The sequence below is a fragment of the Gracilinanus agilis genome, chromosome 3 (assembly GCF_016433145.1).
Source record: "Gracilinanus agilis isolate LMUSP501 chromosome 3, AgileGrace, whole genome shotgun sequence".
NCBI classification, from domain to species: Eukaryota; Metazoa; Chordata; class Mammalia; order Didelphimorphia; family Didelphidae; genus Gracilinanus; species Gracilinanus agilis.
Genome location: NC_058132.1, coordinates 328,999,583 through 329,022,528, shown reverse-complemented (window position 1 = coordinate 329,022,528; position 22,946 = coordinate 328,999,583). Strand labels below are relative to the sequence as shown.

Below are 22,946 nucleotides of genomic sequence, written 5' to 3'. Positions count from 1 at the left end.
ATCACAATCACAATTAGGAAATTACATTGATTTCAATAATTCTAAAAAGTCACAAATGACCATCTCTATCACCATCCTGGGGATGTTACATAGCTGAAAATAAATGAATGCCACTATCTCAGAAAAAAAATCAACGTCAAAAGGAAAGGAAAGGTAACCATTATAGGTATAATTTGGTGTATAAAAGGGCTTGACCTGAGGCAGAAAGACCTGGATTTAAATCTGACCTTGGGCATTTACTAGCTGAGTGTCCTAGGCAAGACAACTAATTTCTGTCCATCTCATTTTTCTCAACTGTGAAACTAGGATAATAATAGCACCCATCTCTCAGAGTTGCTGTGAAAATGATATAATATTGATAAAGTACATTCCAAACTTTGAAGTGCTGTATAAAAACTGGCTGTTATCATTATCATCACATCACTATCAATAATGACATACCTGAGAAGTTACTCTAAAAAAAAAAAAAAAGCCCATCATCAAAGATATCACCAGAAAAAAAGAGGTAGTCAAAGTATATTGTGAAAATAAGAGAGTAGATGAATGGCTCATGTGCCAAATTGGTAACTCTTAGATATTAAAAGAATCACCAGAAGAGCTCTCTTATCTTTGAGAGATTTCCGATGGAGGATTTATAAAAATATATGATTTTCACATGATGAGGGAGCACAGAATGATCAAGATTATCACCACTGAAAGGACTGTCTATACTATTGAAAACAACCCAATTAAAGTGTCAAAGTATTAAGTTCTCAAAAAAAAGCACATAAAATTCTCTCTAAAGGCAGTATCTCAGGCATTAGCAACAAGGGAGTAAAGCATATATTTTTGGATCGAAGAATTTTTACTCCAAATCAGGAAAAGATAAACATACTTCTTTAATTAATTATCTCCCTGCTGGATAGAGATATCCCTCTATCAATTGTGTCTATCAATTGCAAGATGTCTCAATGAACATTTTATTAACATTGTTGACACGTGTACACCAAAAGAGAAAAGAAACAGATAATAGAGATAAGGTATTAATATGTTAATGTTAATGTTATATTAAGTACAAAGATGTAATTATACCTCGTACTTTATCAAGTGTAAAACAATGCTCTGAGTTGATAAAAGGAGCTTTTTGGCGATTGGGCATAGAATGGCCATGCCCCAAGTCACCCTTAAAAGATGAGTCTACTAGTTCTGAGTAGCGATTTGAGAACCAATATGTTGGGCTTGACAAACATTAAATAACTAGTAAATAGCAAGATAGGAATTGAACGGATGTCTGACCACAGATCCAGTTGATTTTTTTCCCTATAGTGCTATGATAGCATTTGAAATAAATTTAATGAAATAAACTTATAAGAAATAAGCTAGAATTTTAAATAAGTTTGCAAAATATTTGTGCTCTTTCATTCTAAAATACATTAAAGATTTTTATTTTTGTAAGGGATGTGAACTTTGTATTGCTCTGCCATACTTAATAAGGAGGAGAGACTGGAAAATTAGATGCTTCAGAGATTGTTAAGATAAGTAATAACAATGTTTTGGATTTTTAGGTGTTTGTGCTATTGCTGGAGTGTCTGTTTTTGCAAATATGCTGGTCACTAACTTCTGGATGTCCGCAGCTAACATGTACTCAGGAATGGGTGGAATGGTACAGACAGTTCAGACCAGGTAAGCTCTAATTTGGAATAAAGCATTTGATGCTAAAACTGCTGCTCTATGAAGCAGATTTAAGATGTGTATAATGTGACTGTCACAATCTTAAATAAGTATTTATCAGAAGCAACTATTTCATATCATAAATCAGCTATGATTTATGAACTCATAAATTTCATTTCAGTAAAATATATTTGGGGATATGATTTGAGTCTGATCTGGCATTTCCATTGAAATACAATGACAGCTTACAGTATTTATCTCATGCTCTTATTCAAGACCCTATTGTGGTCGCAATAGGATGATTGTTATTAACCCTAGCATACAAATTAGCATCAACTTGCATTTCCTCTCCCTGAAGGAAATTAAACTAAGGCTATAAAAATCAGATTATAAATGAGTAAAAGTTTTAATTGAAACATGGACTGATTATGTATATACATACAAATACATCACATGCACCTATATTTTACAAATATTCCTTTCTATCAGGTGCAAGATGTTTAGAGACTCAGAGACTAGGGAAGAAGAACGTTACATATGTCCACTTCAACCATTATCTGAATAGAAGACAGCATAGTTCTCCTACACGGGAATTAGAGTTGAATGAAAACACTTTTCAAAAAGAAACAAAAATAGGGGACATCTCAAAGAAGGAGGCTCAAAGGCAATTTAGAAGAGTTCAAAGAAGTGTCTGATTCTCCAATTTCCATCCATGGATTATGAGAAGAAGGAGAAGAACATAGAGATCTCTCATTACCAGACTTTTCTGATTTTGCTTTTTTTGATCACAAGTGGGGATGGGGAGGAAAGGTTTATGTCTAGGTTTGGAGACACAGTATCAGCTACCACAGAAAGCTCCTGGGATAGTCAACCAAAACTGTCAAATTGTCTCATTTATGTTGTTTGAGAGATTAAGAATTTCTCATTCTACAATGTTTAAACAGTGTATCAAGAACCAGCATTTGCAGATATACCCATTTATCGAGTTGTTTAAACCAAAGCAATTTCTCAATAGCATCTAAGATATTATAACACATAAGAGGAAGTAGTGATTAATGGATAGTAAGCTAACTTTAAATTCATAAAATTCCAGATTCAAGTTCTACTTTTTACATATATTAGATCTGTGACAATAGACAAACCACTTAACATCTTGGTGATCTAATTGGCTCTCTAAGACTACAGATGGCATCACAGATCTAAACCCAAAAAAGCCCACACTTTTTTATAATATAACCAAAAATCGCCATCATGTTGTTTAGCCAGTCATTTAGCATATTTATAACTATACAATATTATTCCTAAAGAACTATCTACTCCATGTAAATTTGCTTTAGCTATCACTGCATTTGGATTGAACCAATGGATGAGTATAGAAAGGATATGCCTATGTTTTATTGTTCTGATTATTCTTTTTTATAATGGAATACAAGTTGAAGTTTTGGTCTAGTTGGCACTTAAAGGTACTTAACATCTTACTTTCATATCTGTAGCCCCAGAATCTACCATAGCACCTGACACTAGGTAGCATCTAATAAATGTTTGTTGATTTATTATGACACATAGTAGGAATTCAGATCATAAGATTTAGGATTGGAGAGAACATTAAAAATAATCTAGACCAACTCTCTAATTTTACAAATGGAAAAATTAAGGCCCTGAGAGCTGAAGTGAGTCATCCACTAAAAGAACAGAAATTTGAACCCAAGTATTACAAATTCAATACTCTTTCCACTGCATCTTTCAGAACTAAATTGACCAAGCATTATTTCAGGCAATTAGATTTTGGGCTTGAGGTTAGGAAGATCTGAACTCAAAATGAATCTCAGACATTTACTGTGTGAACCTGGGCAAGTCCCTTAACTTCTGTCTACCCATTTCCTCAACACTAAAATGGGAGTAATGAAAGCATTCATCTCCCAGGGTGGTTGTTAGGATTAAATGAGATATTTATACTTAGCGCTAGTGCCTGTCACAAAACACATATATAATAAATATACTACTACTACTATTACTAATTATTCCTTCTTTTTAGGTACACCTTTGGTTCTGCTCTCTTTGTTGGCTGGGTTGCTGGAGGCCTTGATGTGATTGGAGGCATTATCATGTGCATTGCTTGCCGTGGACTGGCCCCTGAGGAAACCCAGTGAGTCTTAACATAACAAATGTATTTAACTATAATACGATTTAAAAGTGTTTTATCTGTTTTCCATAATTTGTAGCTAGAATTATTAGTTTGGATTTAATAGAGGAAATACAAATACAAAGTTAATAGAGTGAATAACAAATCACTGGATAAATATGATCTGCCATTATCCTCAGCATTACTCTTTTTATTCCTCATTCAAGACCTCTTTCAATGCCTCCTTGCATAGAGGGGTCTCTGAACTGCTCAAGGTTCAATTGAGGGTAAGTCGGTAAAGTCACAGGAACATTCAAAGTTCTCTTCTTTTTGTAACAAAGGACCTGAAGTAAAGAGTTGTCAAATGACTTGTCCATAGCCCATGTAGTAGTAAGAGGCAGAACAAGGCTCAGAACCTAGGTCCTCTGACTCAAAATCCCACACTCTTTCCATGCTGCCCTGCTACCTTCATGGCATCAAGTATGAGTCCAACAATGGATCATGTGTCTGCTGTACAAAAACCAAACTAATGAAATTCTGAAAAGCTCATTGCTAGATAATTGGCAGATGTTGGGATGTTTTCATTTTAAGGTTTTTGTTTTTGTTTTGTTTTTTGCTATAGCAAATCATGAAACCACCTCCTAAAGTGGAAAAAAGTTGCACCTTATATTGGTTGAGCAAATACCAATGAAACAATAAGTCTTTTGAAGGTTTTACAAAATAACAAAATGAAAGAACACTATTTAAGTAAAAACTATTCAAGAATGACATAGAATTGTCTTCTTTTTTTATATTTAACAATGAAAAACACTAATCAATCTTGTTTGTGGAGGGAGGAATAGTACTCCTGCATGAAACTGGGGACTAGGCTAGAATTAAATCTATATAGCATTTATTAAATGTCTATCATATGCATAGGTAAAGTGATTTAGCTAAATCACACAGGTAGTAAACAGCAGAACTGGGTCCATTCTCTGAATCTCAGTGCAATACTCTCTCCAATGCACTATGTTGACATGCTATTTTCTTTTTTATTTTTTTTTTCAGTTACAAGGCTGTGTCCTATAATGCCTCAGGTCACAATGTTGCTTACAGAACAGGAGGCTACAAAACTAGCACTATCTATGATTCCAAAATGAAAACCAAAAATGAGGATGAGGCACAATCACATCCTTCCAAATATGACTATGTCTAAGGATCCATTATACGATGTGTGGAAGAAGAAAAATCACATCACATGGGTACTAAGGAAATTATACAGAGACTTCCTTATTTCTTTTGGCTGGATTTAGTTGGTTGAATATTAGGAAGTCATTAATTTCATCTACTGGTTGTCATGCAATATAGCCTAAGATATATTACATGGTTCTTTATTCCATTACAGTATACTTTGTATAAAAGTTATTAAGAATATTGGCAACAGTTATTATATTTGCATTCTGTTTCTTTTTTAATAGGAGAGTTTTTTTCTATTATTTAGTTGGGGGGGGGGGAATTAGATCCTTTCCAAAACATTTGGTGTATCAGCATACTTTTCCCACTAAGTCAATGACTAATACCTCACTTTTAAGTAAAAGGAATAGTTTTTTATCTATCAAAAAATAGTATTTCCTGCTACTTTCTCTCCATTCAAAAGCCTTTAGTGTTTGGCTATGGCTAAACAAAAAATAAGGAGTTTAGTAAGAAGGGCAAGGAATTTGAACTTCTTTCTACTCTTTCTTCAACTAAATCTTCTTGCACTGAAGTTTTCAAAGTCATTTTTTGTTTCATAAGGATATATATTCCTAAATAAAAATGATTTCACAATTTGAGAAACTTCGATCACCTCTTCTGCTAGCTTTTTTATTCTAGCACTTCAACTCAGGAAAATATCTAAGAATTTCACAGAAGAGCTCTGATAATTCCATTTTCTAGGAGAATATGAAAATAAGGAGTTTTGGATTGTGCTCTCAGGAGACAGAGGTGAGGGATCCCATGCATTGAATTTTTTTTCCATGTAAGTTAGCCTAAGTGTCAAATTATAAAAATAATATATCTTTTTTAAGACAGACTAGCCACCATACAATTAAAAGGAAGAAATATAATGAAATATTTGGGTTCATTATATTAGTTTTGTGCTTTATTGAATCTCATTTGCTTTTTAATCCAGTAAACTCACAAATTCTGATAAACTCTCACCCTTCAATCTCACCTACTTATATTGTGCTTACTTCATAGGAATTATTTAATATGACACTATGTCAATTTAAAATAAAACAAGTCATCATAGTACTAGGTACAAAAGGAAATTTCATGAGCGTTTTGGGTCATTGGCTATAATGTTTCCTGTGTATATTTGAAAAACAGCTGTTCTCCAAATTGTTTGCCTGAAATTAACCTTTATGTTCCTATAGACACAACCAGATTGCATCAAATCAAAACCAAAGCACTTTCAGGCACCATGCTCAGCATTGTTATTTTATAGTTTGTTTTCAGTGTCATTGACTATTCATTAAAATCCAACAAATGTGTTTTGTGTAGCTAGACCCTGAAGTTCATCATATTGATTTAGATTCTCTTTCCACCCTATTGCATTGACAGCAAGGAAATTGTTCTCAACCTTCAATATTTCTTTTTACTGGAACTGGATGTTCGGAAACATCTATGGATGGCAATTTGCCTGAAAAACATCGTAGGGGTTTTGGCTCACTATTAATTATCAATGTAATATGACAGTCAAAAAATTCAATGTAATCTTGGGCTACATACAGTGAGAAGCATACCTCCCCAGAATAAGGAAGTGATTGTTCCTGTATATTCTAGTTAGGCTACATTTCAAGGATCTGGACAAAATTTTGGATTCTACTATTTAAGATCATTGGTAAGCTGGAGAGTATCTAAAAGATGGCAACCACTGTGATAAAGGATGTTGAGACCATGCTATAAAAAAAGTAGATGAAACAACTGAACTCAGGAACAAGTATATGAAATACTATATTTAATAGCAGGATTTAAATTTTTCTGTGTGGCTTCAGATAGCAGACTCGGTAGAAATGAGAAATAGTTATAAAAGGGCAAATGTAAACTGGATAACAGGAAGAAGTTTTTTAATTAGAGCTCTTCAAAAGTGGAATGGTCTTCCCTTAGAAATGGTGGATTCCCTCCTCACTGGAGACATTCAAGGGTAGTGAGTGGGCTATAATGGGTATTCCTTTCCCAGAATAGGTTAGTCTAAATAACTAGTGTGATCCCTCCAAACTCTAACATTCTCTGATTCTGGAATTGATTGTGAGGGAGTAAGATAGGCAGTTCAAAAACTATAGCCTTTCTTTCCATCTCTGAGAACATTTTCCAGTGCAGGGAAGCAATCATGAATTCACTAGGACTACATGAGAACTGAAAATGAATGCAATTTCCAGGAGTGCCTTATCAAGGTGTGACTTAGTCACTCAGGAAACTGGATGATAACATTGTAATTAAGTCAAAGGAATACTCACAGCATTAATTCATTTGTGATCAATTTCCATAAGCACAGACTATATTCAAAAATCATTTATATAACACCTATTACGTATAGACAACAGTCCTAGCTGCTAGATATACAAAGGCAAAATTTAACATAGACTGTTCTCCAGAAGCTCATATTCTAGTTAGAGTATCTATTACAATTCTTTTTTACCTAATCTAATTGAACATTTATCAAGTGCCTACTTAGACATGTGCTATGCACTGAGGATATTTAAAAGCAAAATAAAAAATGGTTCTTGCTCTGAAGAAGGTTACATTCTACTTGGGATATATATTAGGGCTTTTCCCAATTCAGTTCAAAAGTATTTATTGTACATATACTATGTACAAGGCACCATACTATATACTGGAGATACTTTATTTGGAAGACAAAAGCAAAAAAAAAAATGTTTTCCACAGCAAAGTCTTGAGGGTTATGAATTGGATTTATGTACCAAAGACCAGATTATTAAAACAACAGGGTATTCCTAGAAGCTTAAAAAGAGTGATTTGGGTTTTTTTTACCGACTACTTTACATGACAAGTAATATTACCTGAAAGATGTCATGAGATGAAAATATAAGTCAATTCAAGAAACATTTGAATGAAATTCAAGGATAAAAGGCCCAAAGTAGATTTTTAAGGATATATATAGTGATGTTTTAGACACATGTCTCAACTTATGAGGTAAATATCATGCTTTTGATCAAAACATACCTTAGTACTTTCATCAGATGCATAAACATGGCTGGATGCATAAACATGGATGCATTTGGGTTGAGTTGGTTTAGTTTGGGTTTGGTTTTTTAGTGTGTTACTTCTATCTAAAATTCTATTTTAAATCCTACATTTACTATGATTTTACTATACGATTGCTCCTATATACTATTGGGATTTTTGTATGCATTAAATATGACTTCATATGTTTTGTTATTGAAATATTAAAAGCACTAGTCCCTTAAAATTGAATTACTTTTATTTCGTTTTCCCATGACTTGAAAAGTATATTTCTTTCACCTTACTAATGAATTTATCCAACCTTGTTGTATAGTCTGTGTTTCTGAATAATTAAGCTTCTTGCTTCTAAACTGGAGCAATAGTAAACATTTGCCCTTCTATTGGCAAATGCAGTCCTCAAAATGGTTATGCCTAAATTGGTCTTCTTTATGAAAGGTATGGTCACATTAGTCCATTACTCAAAAATCTTCAGTGACTTCCCACTGGCTACCAAAAAAAGACAAAACACTAAATCTTGACATTCAAGACCTCTCTCCATCTGACCCAAAGCTACTTTTGTCAATGTCATGCTATGTATGCCCCTTCGTATAGTCTATGCTGTAGCCAAAATGGAGTGTTTTCCATCCCTGGAAAAGTTACTATGCTTTCCTACTTCTCTGCTTTTGCTATACTGTTCTCTACACCTGGAATATTCTTCTCTTCTCTGCATATTAACATCTTACCTATCTTTTAAAGCCCTAGTCAAATCCCGATTGAAGCCTCCCCTAACATTCAATTTCATAGAACTTCGTAGTCCTGTATGCATTTTCTTTGTCTAAAATATATAATTTTTCTCTGTGCCTTTGTCAATTCCACCAGCACAAAATTATAAGCTTCTTGTTTTTTAGTGTATATGCCTATTTATATTTACTTATATTTACATCACTGCCAATGCCTAACAGTTCATGTTAGGAAGGGAGGAATGGAGGAAAGGAAGGAAGGAAGGAAGGAAGGAAGGAAGGAAGGAAGGAAGGAAGGAAGGAAGGAAGGAAGGAAGGAACCCAAACAGTAACTAGTTGCCCTTATATCACAAGTTAGCTGATACACAAAGGATGTCATGATACAAATGGTCACAAGACAAATAGAGCTCATTGAACCACAGAGCTGGTAAATTTTTAGCAGTCAAATCTCAAAAAGAAAACAGGTTCATATCATACACTTTTGAGTCTAATCTGCATTATTGAAAATTTCTCCATCAATCAACAAAATAATAAATTGAGTCTTGGTTTGTATCTTTTGTCAATTTCCAAGATACGAATACTCAAACTAAAAGTTTAACACTTGGCTTTGCTAATACAAGCTGGTTCCAGCACACCTCTGGTTAAAGCTAACAATAGACAAGGCTGAACTGGTGGAACAAATGTTGAAGGATGAGGAAAGAGTTTCAATTATAGCCACAATCTGTCTGAATCAAAGGGCAGTGGACATGCAGAATCTTGAAGAAAATTATCACATCAGTAAGGATTAAAGGGGAAAAAAGGGAGAATCAGAGCAAAGTGTGTTATGGTAAAAACATTCATAAATATACATCCCTCTCTCAAGTCAGGAATCCATATGCTATAGAAGCAGAGTGGTTCAAATCCAGGATCCAGGCATCTAAATCAAAGTCATAGAGAAACAAAGTAAACTAGCATCAGGATACAGAGACAGATCCAACAGCTGCCAATGATATTGTTTCTCATAAGGCCAGACCCAGAAATCTACTCATCTGGAGAGATAATGACTTGGAGACCCAAGCTGAGGTGGAGCCCAAAAGCAGGATCTTTTCCAAGTTGGGATAATTCCCAAAATGGCAGCCCTCTATCCACCTCTCAAAGGCTCAACCCATTCATTTTTCTAGTGCTTATTTTCTTGAGTTAACATTTCACTGCCACTACCCTGAGGATCAAAAGTATTTCAATTTTTTTTTTATTTAAAGACCTGATGTCCATGATTCATTTTCTCTTCTCAAGTACTATTTCCCCAATACTATTATATTGTGCTTCACACAACCAATCACTTAAAGCTTACTAATGTGTGAAATTATTTGGGGACTTAACTGTGTCCCTTGAAACATTCCAGATATATACTTTCACCATCATAACACAGGTTTAAAGCAGCAGCCTTTTCTGGGAGGTAGGGTTCTCCCTATTGTGACTCACCTTCTAGTCACTGGTCAAAGAGCTATATTTCTAAATAAGTAGTCAAAGGACTGGAACAGTTTTCAAAAGAATAAATGCAAACTCTGGACACTAATCTGAATATATGCTAAAATAATTTAAAAGGAAATAACTATAAATTAAAATTAGGTTGAAGTTTCATCTTACCCCTAGGAAACTAAGAGGGATAATATGAGATATATAAGCATGTTGGAAGGCCTGTGAGGACAAGCACACTTATGAAAACTTGCTAGTGTTAGAACTGAATTGGACCAATGGATCTGAAAAACAATTTGGAGTTGTATAAGAAAAAAAAAAAACACAACCATTCACACCCCTTGGTTCACAAAGCATTGTAAGTCACAAAGAGATAAAAGACAGAAAAGTCCCATGTGTGTCAAAAAAATCTGTAACAGCATTTTTGTTGGGAACAAAAAATTGTAAATAAAATGGCTTCCCATTGATTTGTACTAATATCTAAAAAAATGGAGTATATGTTAATGGAATGTGATTATAACATAAGAAACAATAAATGTGATAAATCCAGTAAGAAATGTGGGAAGTGTTATATGATATGGGGAAAAAAAGCAGAATCAGAATAAGATACATAAAGACTACAATAAAATTTTAAAACAAAATTTATAAATTTACTATTTATGAAATAACATAAATATTTATTAAATAAATATGTAAATGGTCTAAATATATAAATAATAAATAATAAAAAAAACATTCCTAAACGATAGCCAGATTCAAATTAATTACAGTAACCAATTCAGCCAACCAACTCTGGGTTGAGAGATAGGAGATGACAGGTACAGGACATTGTAGATATCATCAGTTACAGTTATTTTGTTAGCTATTTTTCCTTTGATATAAATGAGGCTTCACTGGAGGGAAGGACTAGCTAGTTATATGTAAAGCATTTGTTAAGCATTTAATATGTTCCAGGAACTGTCCTCAGCATTATGAATATAAAATAAAGCCAAAAAAAAAAGTCTACCTTCAAGTAGTTTCCATTCTAATGAAGGAGACAAAGCATTAAAAAGAGCTAGAATGAGGTACAGGGATTGTGGTTGGTGTACTCACACTGAAGCAAGGGAGAAGGATCTGGGGAGGCTTAGATGTGAAACCAGGAGAGAAGGGAATATAATTGACCTGGTCCCTTCATGAAATAGTGGTCTTAGAATGGAATGTGATAGAAGCATCTCCAGAAAAAGAAGGCTTCCGCTTGAGAGATGAAAAAGTCCAGAGAGAAAGGAATAGATTTAGAGAAAGGGCTCCTATATATACATGTGACTAGCATAAAAACAATAGCAATCAATGCAAGATTTAAAAAACAAAGCAGGCACTTCTGTCTGGGAAGGTCTAGATCACATTCTGGGCAGTTATCAAATCAGAAGAACTCTGAGATCCTGTAACTCTGAGTCCTGGGGATTCTTTTCTCTATCTCTCAACTTCTTTGAGAGAGTAGGGGGGAATAAAGGAAGCAGCAAATGATTTATTTCAAAGGTATTTCCTTCTTAGGACATGAAACATTATTGAAACAGGTATAGGCTGTTACCAAGAGATCTGACTATGTTGGGCAGTTCTGATAAGCCTCTCCTATTTAGCCAGTCATTATTTATTCTGAGTCAACAAAAAGATGGTCAAGATCCAAGAAATCCATCTCATATACTTATTTCTGACTTTTCATTTTTTCCTATTCTTTTTCTTAATAGACTATGATAGTCTAATGGAAAGAGCACTAGAATTCAGTTCAGAGAGACCTGGTTTTAAGATCCAACTCAAACAACTAACTACTGGCTATGAGACCCTGGGCAATTCACTTAACATCTGTGCTTTTTTGCCTCATCTGTAGGGGATGATAATAGCATCTTCCTCACAGGGTTTTGTGAGAATACAACAAAATAATATTTGTAAAGCACTTTGAAAACTTTAAAGCACTATAGAAATGCTAGTTATTATTGTTATTGTTAATACCTTTTATACTGATGATAAGAATATTTGTGCTTCCTATCTCAAAACACAGAAAAGTGTTATATAAACGTGAATTTATTCTCATCTCTGAATTTCCTGAAGCACTTTTTCATTCATCCAATATAATGGAAATTTCTTAAAAGCAGTAACAATTTCTCTTTTTGTCTTTGTGTCCCTCAGGGCTTACAAAAGTGTCTGGCACATAGTAGGTGCTTAATAAATTTTTATGAAATAAATGAATGACCAATCTCACTTGATCCCTTGTGAATGTGCCATATATATATATATATATATATATATATATATATATATATACATGTATATATATGGCAAAGATTATTACTCTCATTTGGAAACTAGACGCAGATGTTTAATAATTGATCAAAGCAAGTCAGTCTGTGACTTGGTGATTCAATACAAGAATCCAGTAGAATACAAACTCCTTGAAGGACAGCCACTATTTTCCATTTGTGTCTTGGGGGGCGTCTAGTACTTGGCATAAAGTAGATATATTAGATTTAATAGAAAATAGGAGCCCTAGTTCCTACAATAATTACATAATCTTTCTACTAGATCATACTACCTTCCAGTCTCTTCAAACCTAACCCATGATGTAGGATTGCACTGCAGAACTAATCTCTCTCCCTATCTTATAATACCCTTTCCAATGCAGAGATATCAAGTAAGGACAGAAATCAGTGGCCACTGGAAAATAGCATGATTGTTGAGAAATTTACTGAAAATATTACTCTCTAAGATACTGTGTGGCATGTTGGAAAGATAAGTGGAATTGCAATCAGATGGTCTAGCTTCAAATCCCATCTCTTCCATTCACTACCTGTGAGTCCTAACCTAAATCACTTAATCTTTCTGAGTTTCAGTTTCCTCATCTGTAAAACAATGGGATTGGACTAGGTTTCTAGGATTCCTTCTAGCTCCAAAAGGATTTGGGGAGTGGGTAGCCATAGCAAATTTCAACTCATAATTCTTTCATCATAAGGCACATGAAAAATCTGAGAAAGGAACAGACAGGTCTTTGCATATCCCATTTTTATAATCAAATAATTAGCTGAGAGGTATAAAGAATATAAGATCATGCTCTCTGTGTTGTTTATTGGTTTTTTAAAAGTAGGTTTCATAAAACAAAAACAAAAAATCTTCAGTCTAAGGGAGCTGCTGGAATGATGAGTGTAGAAGGGGCAGTTATTAGGTTTTCACTATCAGATACCTTGTTTCCCCAGCCACTGTTTCCCAAAGTCCTACTTTTTTTAGGGCTATGGGCTGATCAGAGACTTTCTTCTACTTTGTATGGCATCTCCATATTCTCCAAAAATTTGAGAAATGGAGCTGTCATGACTTCATTGGTCCAGTGCCTTGCTTCCGGTGAGGACCTGACACCCTCATGTTTCTTAGGATATTACACAATGAAATTCCACCTGAAAAAAGGGAAGCATGTGGTATGCTGGCCTGGGAATCAGGAGGCCTAGCTCTACCACTAACTAGCTGCATCACCACAGCAAATCACTACTTCCATGAACCTCAGTTTCCTTATCTATAAACATGGGGCAGAGCTGGAGTTAGGGAATAGAGGTTTTGAATGCCACCATTCTATGCTCCTGCCTTTATTTCTCTTGTCCTGTAAAGGAAAGTGTGAATGCATAGACAAGGATCCTGACACACTTATTTCCAGCATCATACTTCTGCCGTACAACTTCATACTTTCCAACTTCTTCATCTCCCTCTTGAGATCCCTCCATGCCCATCTCCTTGATGTTGACTATATTGGTTTAGGACTTGATATTAGGAAGGTTGGGACAGAACAGAAAATGTCTTGAGACTTTTTGGCCAGAAACATAACTTTAGAGAAAAAGAAACTGAGAACATGTTGCTTCTATTAAAGGGAAACAGAAATGTAATGGTGTTTCTTATCAATGATAGCATTTGACTGACAAAAGACAATAGATCAGGAAATGAGCACCCTGAAAATATGACTGCCTAAGAAATTGTAAGCCCAGGCTCATGATCCCATGAAAAGGACAGCTATGAGAAAACTTGAGGGATTTTAGAGACTGAGGGTTCAGAATACATGAGAGAAAGAATAAGTTCATAGAGCTGTGTGGACTAGTTCATTGAGGAATCTTTAAAAACAGTAGCAGCTCAAGGATACTGACCCTGAGGGTGGGTCCCCAGCTTGAGGTCTTCCCTGAGCTTCATTTCATCACAATCCATCATCCATTCTATTCTCTTCATCACATTCTTGCAGAGAGGGGCTTCCCACAGAGAACTAAGTAAGGCTTACATCACCCTTAAAGCAGTCTGGCTTCCTTTTTCCTTCTCAAGTAAAGCAGCAGGTATGCAAATCACTTTGGTTTCAAGTCTTAGACTGGGCTGAGCTTTCCTTGTTATCAAAACCAAAGCACTTGGTACTTGTTGATGATAAAAAAAAATCCTTGTTGATTTTGTTCTTCAAGCCACCTTGAATTCTCCAAAGAAGGTTTTGAAAAGTAAAATATCAAACATATTAACCAAGTCAGAGTTTGCATACCTCACACTGTGTCCAAAGAAGGGATGGCGGTTGCCATGGCAACTCCACTGATAGGAAGGAGCCCAACCTAAAGCTACACAAAATATCATACTAGGGACAAAGGAAAATCCAGGGAGCAAAGAGCATTTTAAAGGGGGTGGAAGGTTTACTAAAGTACTTGGGAGAAAAATCATGATTACATTGGGTGTTAAAGGAACAGGAAAAAAAAGCCACCTGAATTTCAAACACATGAGTGGCAGAAAAGCAAAATTCATGAATAGACATTTCTAAAGCAAACTTTTATAGCTGGGGGCAGAACAATTCTGGGGCCAGGAACTTTCAGCCAAATCATTCATTGATCAGCTATACACTGAATAAGCTGAAGACCTTAGGAGATAAGTCATTCTGATGAGGCTCCAGTAGAAACCAACTGTACCTGATTGGTTCACCTCAAAGTCATAGTCAGAATGGTCTTGCCACAGACCATATCTGTGAATGTGAATGTGTAAATATATAAATTCCACCATCTAGACATGGATGCAAAGAGGTAGTGTAGAGTCATATTTTTCAATATATGGAAATCATGTCTTTAATCTAGGAGAAAAGTTCACCTGACATTTTAGAGGCAAAAATTCCCCACTTAATGCAAGAGTCCTGTCCACCCTTCTACCTATCAAGAGTCCTTAGCCAGCGATCTCATGAACTTGGGTGTTTTATGTTTTGATAACTGTATTTTAATATGATTGGTTTTTTTCCTAACCCCATGTATTTTGTGCAAAACATTTAAAAGCATTATTTTAATAAGGGGTCGATAAGCTTCACCAGACTACCAAGGAGGTCCACGATAGACCCAAAAATGTCAGAACCTCTTTTCTATATTTCTATGCTCTAGAACAGTGATTCCCAAAGTGGGAGCCACCACCCCTGGTGGGTGCTGCAGCGATCCAGGGAGGCGGTGATGGCCACAGGTACATTTATCTTTCCTATTAATTGCTATTAAAATTTTTTAAAAATTAATTTCCAGGGGGCTAAGTAATATTTTTTCTGGAAAGGGGGTGGTAGGCCAAAAAACTTTGGGAACCACTGCTCTAGAATGATTTTCTATTTAATAAAAAGTAACTGAAGAATAAGGGATGGAGTACAAGACTTGGAGTTAGGAAATCTGGTTTACCAACTATTTGACTTGAAGCAAACCACTTCATGTTTCTGGGTCTCGGTTTTCTTAACCAGAAAATGATAGCAACGCCTGAGTAACATACCTTACAGGGTTGTTTATGATGAGATCACATTTTATAACTTTATAGAGCTATTTCCATACAAATTAATATCATTAATAAGACCTGCCTATCATATAAAGTATATAGATCCAAAATTTAGAATTATAGCAGAGCAATTATAATATTTACCATTTAACCTTTTATATTTTATTTATTTCATCACTATGTTGTAGAAGTCAAGTTTCATATCCTATTTATTTCAATACCATCTTTTAGAAGACTTTAATAATGGTACTTTTTTTTAATCTTACCTTCCAAGAATCAATACTAAGTATTGATTCCAAGGCAGAAGAGCAGTAAGGGCTAGGCAATGGGGATTAAATTACTTGCCCAGGGTCACACTGCTGGGAAGTATCTGAGATCAGATTTGAACCTAAAACCTCCCATCTCTAGGCTTGACTCTCAATCCACTGAGGCACCCAGCTGTCCCCAGTAATGGTACCGTAGAAGGCTGTTCCCCTTAGTCTGCTCTCATACTGGAATCTTGCTGCATAGAGGGCAAAATTGAATCTTGGACACTGAGCTGAGAAAGTAGAGATGAACAATGGGCAGATAGACTAGAGTGCTAGAGGTGATCTCCTTCAAGAAAATTTCCCTTTTTACTCCTTTAGCAGCACAGCTACAATGGGCAGATGAGCTTCTTCCTTTTCGAGTTCTGTTCCAACCATATGTGTTTGCTTTAAAAATGACCACATGAAAATTCCAGATTTCTTTCACCCATTTGCTTAAAAGTAGGAGATTTTTTCTTCTCTTATTCCTTGCCTTCCTGGAAGAGGAAGAAGAAACAAATTCAGTCCTCTAATTCAGTTCCTGCCTCATCACTTTCAGCTGAAGTAAACCCCTCAACCAGGAAGTAGCAACAACTCCATTTATTATGCAAAATTTCTGAAAATTTTGGAAGCCATAAGAAAAAAATGTGGGTGGTTGTATGTTATATTGAGTTGCTATTATTAATTTTTTCTTTTCTTCTGAGAATAGTGAATGAAATTTAGGGAGAAAGTAAATACATATAATAATTTTTCAATATTACCATTACTGTCCTATGGGGATACAAATCAAATTGTACCCTTACAGTCATAAGGTGATACAAAATAAATTGTCAAGCAGTCATAGAAAGCAATAATTGATTATACAAAAAGATGAGAAAGGAAGAAGGAAATGATTAAATGTAATGTTTTACAAAGCACATTATCTATCACTCAATATCTGTATCATCACTATTAACACTTTCTCCTTCTTCTAAATACGTCATTTCTATCATCTCAACTGGAGATTTTCTCAAAAATAGACAAACTTTGGTCTCCTTGTACATGTTAGTTCAACTTTTAATTTGGAGTATTAAACAAGAACGGTTTTCTTTTCTATAGTATAGAAAATGGAAGGTATCTGCAGCAAGTGAGGCAAATACATTGGAGAAGGAAGTGGGAAACCAAAAGGGGTCCCAAAAAGGGTCATCAAGAGTCAGACACAATTGAACCACAACCAAAAAGTTCTACTCTTGCATATTATAGAAAAGGAAACAACCACCCAAAGAGGTTCAATGATTTGCTCAAAATGACATATTTAATTAATAGCTGAACCAATAGCTGAAACTATACTACCTGACTTCATGTTTCATATTCCCCAACTATATCATGCTTCTACTGTTTTCATACTTTGCTCCTCCATAATGATTTATAACTTTGCAATGAGAAAAAAAGAAATGAGTTAGGCCCATTTCACATGTCTGTGAAATGCTTTTAAGTTATCCTACAACCAAAATGACTGCAGAGGAAGATATAACCTTTGGTAGATCTTACCAGGTTTGATAATGGACTTTGTCAGTCACCTATAGAAGAGCCTAGAGAAGACTGATGCCCATGAGCAAAAGGTTGACCCTCAGGTGATGAAGATTTTTGGCCACAAAAAAATAATAATAATAAGCACTAATATTGATATAGTGTTTACTCTGTACCAGGCACCATATTAAGCACTTTACAATTATTATTTTATTTGATCCTCATAACAATCTGGGGAGGCTATTTTAACCCCATGTTACAGATGAGGAAACTGAAGCAAACAGCACTTCAGTGATTTGTCCAAAGTTACACAGTTAAGAAGTGTCTCTGGCCAGAGATGAACTCAAATCTTCCTGACTCCAGGCCTGACGCTCTATACACTGCACCACCTAAGTGCCCCCAAATTTTGGGAAGGACATCTACCAAGGCATATTTATATTGGGATTAGCATCAGAAGAGGTTATAGTCATACAAATAATAATCATATGTGGCTATCTTTACATGTACTTTAAAGTTTATAAGGCACTTGAAACTATCTCACTTAAACCACATAATAGCCCTGAGATAAATACTAAAGGTATTATAATCATTTTATAGACGAAGAAACTATGGTCAACAGAGGTCAATTGAACTGTCTATGTTCAAATGGCTAATAAGGGAAGGATTTGATATCAAGTATTCCTGATTTCAAGGCCAGTATTCTTTCTACCACATAGTGCTGCTTCTGATCCAATATTCTTTCCATTTTGAAACTTCTGGGACATGCTAAAATAATAACATCAAAATTTATTATAATTGATATTTATATCATGCTTCAAAATTGGTAATTATTTCAAACAATTGAGGCTTTACCTTCTTTCTATAGTCAAAAGTAGAGGCTCTTAGTTGTCAATGGAAAACTCAAAAATCATGTTGTAGTCAGTGGGGGGAAAATATCCAGAAACCAAGAAAAGTTCAGAAACTTGTTTTCTTCCTCTCCTGCTCACATTCAGATGTGCCACAGAACAGAATGACAAGAGGACATTCCATTATTCATGCCAGCTTACATTTGCATGAAAAGTGATAACAAAAAATGGCTGCCACTGGAATCCCAGCTGTCTGCTGTGAGCTGCCTGCCATTATCTGAACTGTTTAGAATCTTACTCAAATCTTTGCAGAAAGAGGAAAATTCATATTGGATTAGGCTTTTGTTCTTTTGTATTTCTCTCACAAGGGAAGCTGAATTTGTTTACTAATGCTACAACAAATGGAACTCTGTACAAGGGGATTGCCAAGACACCTGTCTCTGCATTGAAACCTGATTAAAAGCAAGTTTTGCCCACTTTGTGCTCTCATGAGTTTTCCCACTGTTCAGAGTTGTTTGGTCCTTTGTGACTCAATAATTTATCTGGCAGGAAGACTCTATTCTCATGTCTTCTCCTTATTATCAACACATAACATGACAAGGGTACTAACTACCTTTTATGTAGCCAACAGGACCTGTCTTACAAGAAAGCTCAAGAGACTTGTGTGATGTGATTTGATAGGAACAGAAAGCATTCCCCCTCCAATCCCAAAATATCTCACTCATCCTTGACAGTCTATCATTACAGATGTATTCCTTTGAATTATCAAGGAACAGTCAATACACCTGGGAGAGCTACAAAGATTTTTTTTCAAAAATTGATACCTTTATATGAATGAATTTATTAGACGATTTTCAATATGAAAACTGGAAGCAGTTTTCTTTCCTTAATAATTAGACCAAAAGAATGCTAAATTTAATAGAAGGAAGAAGATCTAAGGAGTCAGAACTGAAAAAGAATTTAGAAATGTTTGTGTGAAGGACTCTTAAGTAGGAAGCCCTGGCAACCTAAGTGCCAAGAACAAGAACACATTTGAGGGGGGCAGCTGGGTAGCTCAGTGGATTGAGAACCAGGCCTAGAGACAGGAGGTCCTAGGTTCAAATCCAGCCTCAGCCACTTCCCAGCTGTGTGACCCTGGGCAAGTCACTTGACCCCCATTGCCTACCCTTACCACTCTTCCACCTATAAGTCAATACACAGAAGTTAAAGGGTTTAAAATTAAAAAAAAATTTAAAAAAGAATACATTTGAGACAGTGGGGAAGGGGAGTGACTTGCATTGGCTCTCGAAGAACTTGGATATTTAGGATTAATAAAATCATAGATTTGAATTAGAAGGGACCCAGAGATAATCCAGAACAATACCTGAAGAGAACAGAAATTGAAAGAGATTAAATCACTTGCCCGAGGTCACACAGGTAAATAAGCTACATGGAAAATAAAGCAAGGATTTTGCAAGAAGAGGGAATCACTTTAACAAAGACACTGATGTAGGACTAGAAATGCAGGCTGAATATAAGAAAACCAACCTAATTGAAGAAAAATTTTATTTTTCTAAAAAGTAAAGAAGCATAAGCAAAGTTTAATAGAATTGAGGATCAGATTTTTGGAGGTCTTTGAATCTCCTGACTGCAATATCAGGAATACACAATTAGGATATTTTCTTGGACCCCAGAACTATTACACAGACATAAATTCTCTCTCTTCTCTTCTCTTCTCTTCTCTACTCTTCACTTCTCTTCTCTTCTCTTCTCTTCTCTTCTCTTCTCTTCTCTTCTCTTCTCTTCTCTTCTCTTCTCTTCTCTTCTATTCGATTCTGTCTCTCTCTCTCTCTCTCTCTCTCTCTCTCTCTCTCTCTCTCTCTCTCTCTGATATCATGAATCTGGGGAAATCACCTACCCTCCCAATGTTCTAGGAAACTATTTGAGATTCTAAGTTTCAAGAAAGGTGTTGATCTATATTAAAGAGGGAATTTCCTTACCTGGAATTTCCCTATACCAATAAAATTACAGGTCTAGTTGCTATTTTTATCTCTATCTCCATGACAAAAAACATCTGGATGAAAATGTAGTCCAAAATCCAAATTTTTCCAATTTAAATTCATTAACATATTTTGTTTGAAAATGATAAAATAATATAAAAAATGCTTGCCCTCAAGGAGCCTACTTTCAAATAGGAGACAATAATGTATAAGGAAGAATGAGGAGGCAGAGTTAAGATGATGGATTGGTAGGAAGCAGAGGAGTGAGTTCCACTCCATAAACTTCTCCAGATTTATCTCAAAAATGCCCTAAACGGAATTTTAATGGGGAAATCCAGGAAAAGCTTTGGTGAGTCTTTTGCCTGGTCCAAGTTAGCATAAGGAGACAGATAAAAAATATATTGGGAATGCATCAGCCCAGGATCGCGTAGGAAGGACTCCAGTGATCCAGGGAAAGAATGTGCACTCGGACAAGAGGACATCTTAGACCATAAGAGGCACCTCATACTCACATTAAGGCAAAACAATGGCAATAATTGCCTGCTGGAAACTTTATTGTTCACTATCCAGCTCTGGGTCACAAACCAATGCATAATTAGAAGGTGATCTGTGGAGAGGAGTGACATTCCCAAGGGTTATGTACCAAGGCCCTAGGTTTTGTACCAAGAAAGGAAGTTGAGAAGCCATGAGCAGCAACAGTGACTCAGACCCGCAGCAGAGAGCAAGGTCTCACTTAAAGCATCTATCCTAAATTGAAGATGGATGAATAACCAGGTCAAGGAGCCCAGACCAAAAGGGAACCTGCAATTCTACCACTCTGAATCAATCGAGCTTTCCAGATAGCTAATAGAGGCTATGTCCAGCAGTCAGCTATTATTTCTCAGACCTAAGGCCAGGAATTTTCAGAGCTCAGGAGAAGAAACAACAACCAGACTTTACCCTGGATCAGAATATTGTGGCAATGCTCAAAGCCTGCTGGAATAACACAGCCTTTGAGAGAAAAAAAAAACTTGGAAAATAAATGACATAGAAGAGGGAATGGGAAGGGAATTAACAGTTTGGTACAAGAGGTACAAGATCTTTCCCAAGCAACAAATCCCCTGAAAATTAATATGAAACAAATAGAAGTCAACAACTTCCTGGGGCAACAAAATTATTCAAACAAAAGGCTAAAAAAATTACAAAGTGTAAAGTATTTCATAATGAAAACAATATTAGAAACAGATCAAGGAGGGAAAAATGAATCATTGGACTATCTGACAACTATGACCAAAACAAGAATATAAACTTCATATTTTAAGAAATTAAAAGGAAAACAGTCAATATCTCTTAGATTTAAAGGAGAAAGTAGAAATAGAAGTATCTACCAGTCATCTGCTGAAAGAAACCCCAAAATGGAAAATCCTAGAAACATTGTAGCCAAAGAAAATACTGCCAGACATCAGAAAGAAATCAGTTAATACCAAGGAACCACAGTCAGAATTTAAAGGCACAATAAATTTGGAATATGATATTCCAGGAATCTAGGACATGGACTTATAGCTCAGAATAAACTACCCAAGAAAATTGAACATAATGCTACAGGTGAATAAATTAACCTTTGGGGGGGGGGAAAGAGAATTTCTAAGCATTCATAATAAAAGATCAGAACTGTGGGAAAAATTTGAAATTCAGATACAAGTATAAAATATAGGGAAGAATGAAATAAAAGGAATAGTGAACAGAACCCTTGGATAATTGAATGCTGTACCTATTCCAAGGGCAGGGTGAAACAGTTTCCCAACACTGAGAATCCTGGACTATTTGCATCAAGGACCAAAGAAAGGTAGTAGAAATGGACTTTCATGGCACATGGTGCATCCTGTCTCTTCTTCAAGGTTCCCTGGTGCTTCAAATAGCTTTGCCTTCTTACCTGTGGGTAGACACTGGTCATCATTTGGTGGGGATGTCTTTTTCCAGGGTTGTATTTGTATTTTATTTGTATGCCCAAAGTCTTGAGTTTCCTGCACTAATAGGATGCTTAAACTATAGCAACTGAATAAGACATGAATGCATTCATAGCAGGAAAAACAATACAATGAAACCATGTAGGGGGAAAGAGAGCATACACGTATTTGTGCATTAATATACTCTGCCATCATTTCTACCCGCATTGGGCCTGTTTAGAGCCAATATTTTTAAAAGAGTAGGAATGCAATCATATCTGCTGTACTGAGGTTGATCACTTGCAACTTTGTGGGCACAGAGCTATCAAGTTTGATGAGAAAGAGGGAAGGAGTAAGCTTATATTCTCACTATGGTAAGACACCACTATTATTGTAGCTTGTAAACCCTCAGTGTTCCTTCTTTGTCAGTAGATACTGTTGAAGCCAGCCTATCATGAAAGGGCA

The 22,946-nt window shown here is 35.5% G+C and overlaps 1 protein-coding gene across 1 annotated transcript in view; it reads left to right on the top strand.

Moving 5' to 3' along the window:
- Positions 1-5,262, top strand: part of CLDN18 (claudin 18) — a 35,151-nt gene extending 29,889 nt beyond the window's left edge. Inside the window, exons 3-5 of the mRNA XM_044666683.1 lie at positions 1,545-1,662; positions 3,686-3,796; positions 4,820-5,262. Coding sequence (XP_044522618.1) covers positions 1,545-1,662; positions 3,686-3,796; positions 4,820-4,967 — 377 coding nt within the window. The 3' untranslated portion in view covers positions 4,968-5,262. The remainder of the gene's footprint in view (positions 1-1,544; positions 1,663-3,685; positions 3,797-4,819) is intronic.
- The last annotated feature ends 17,684 nt before the right edge of the window (positions 5,263-22,946 follow it).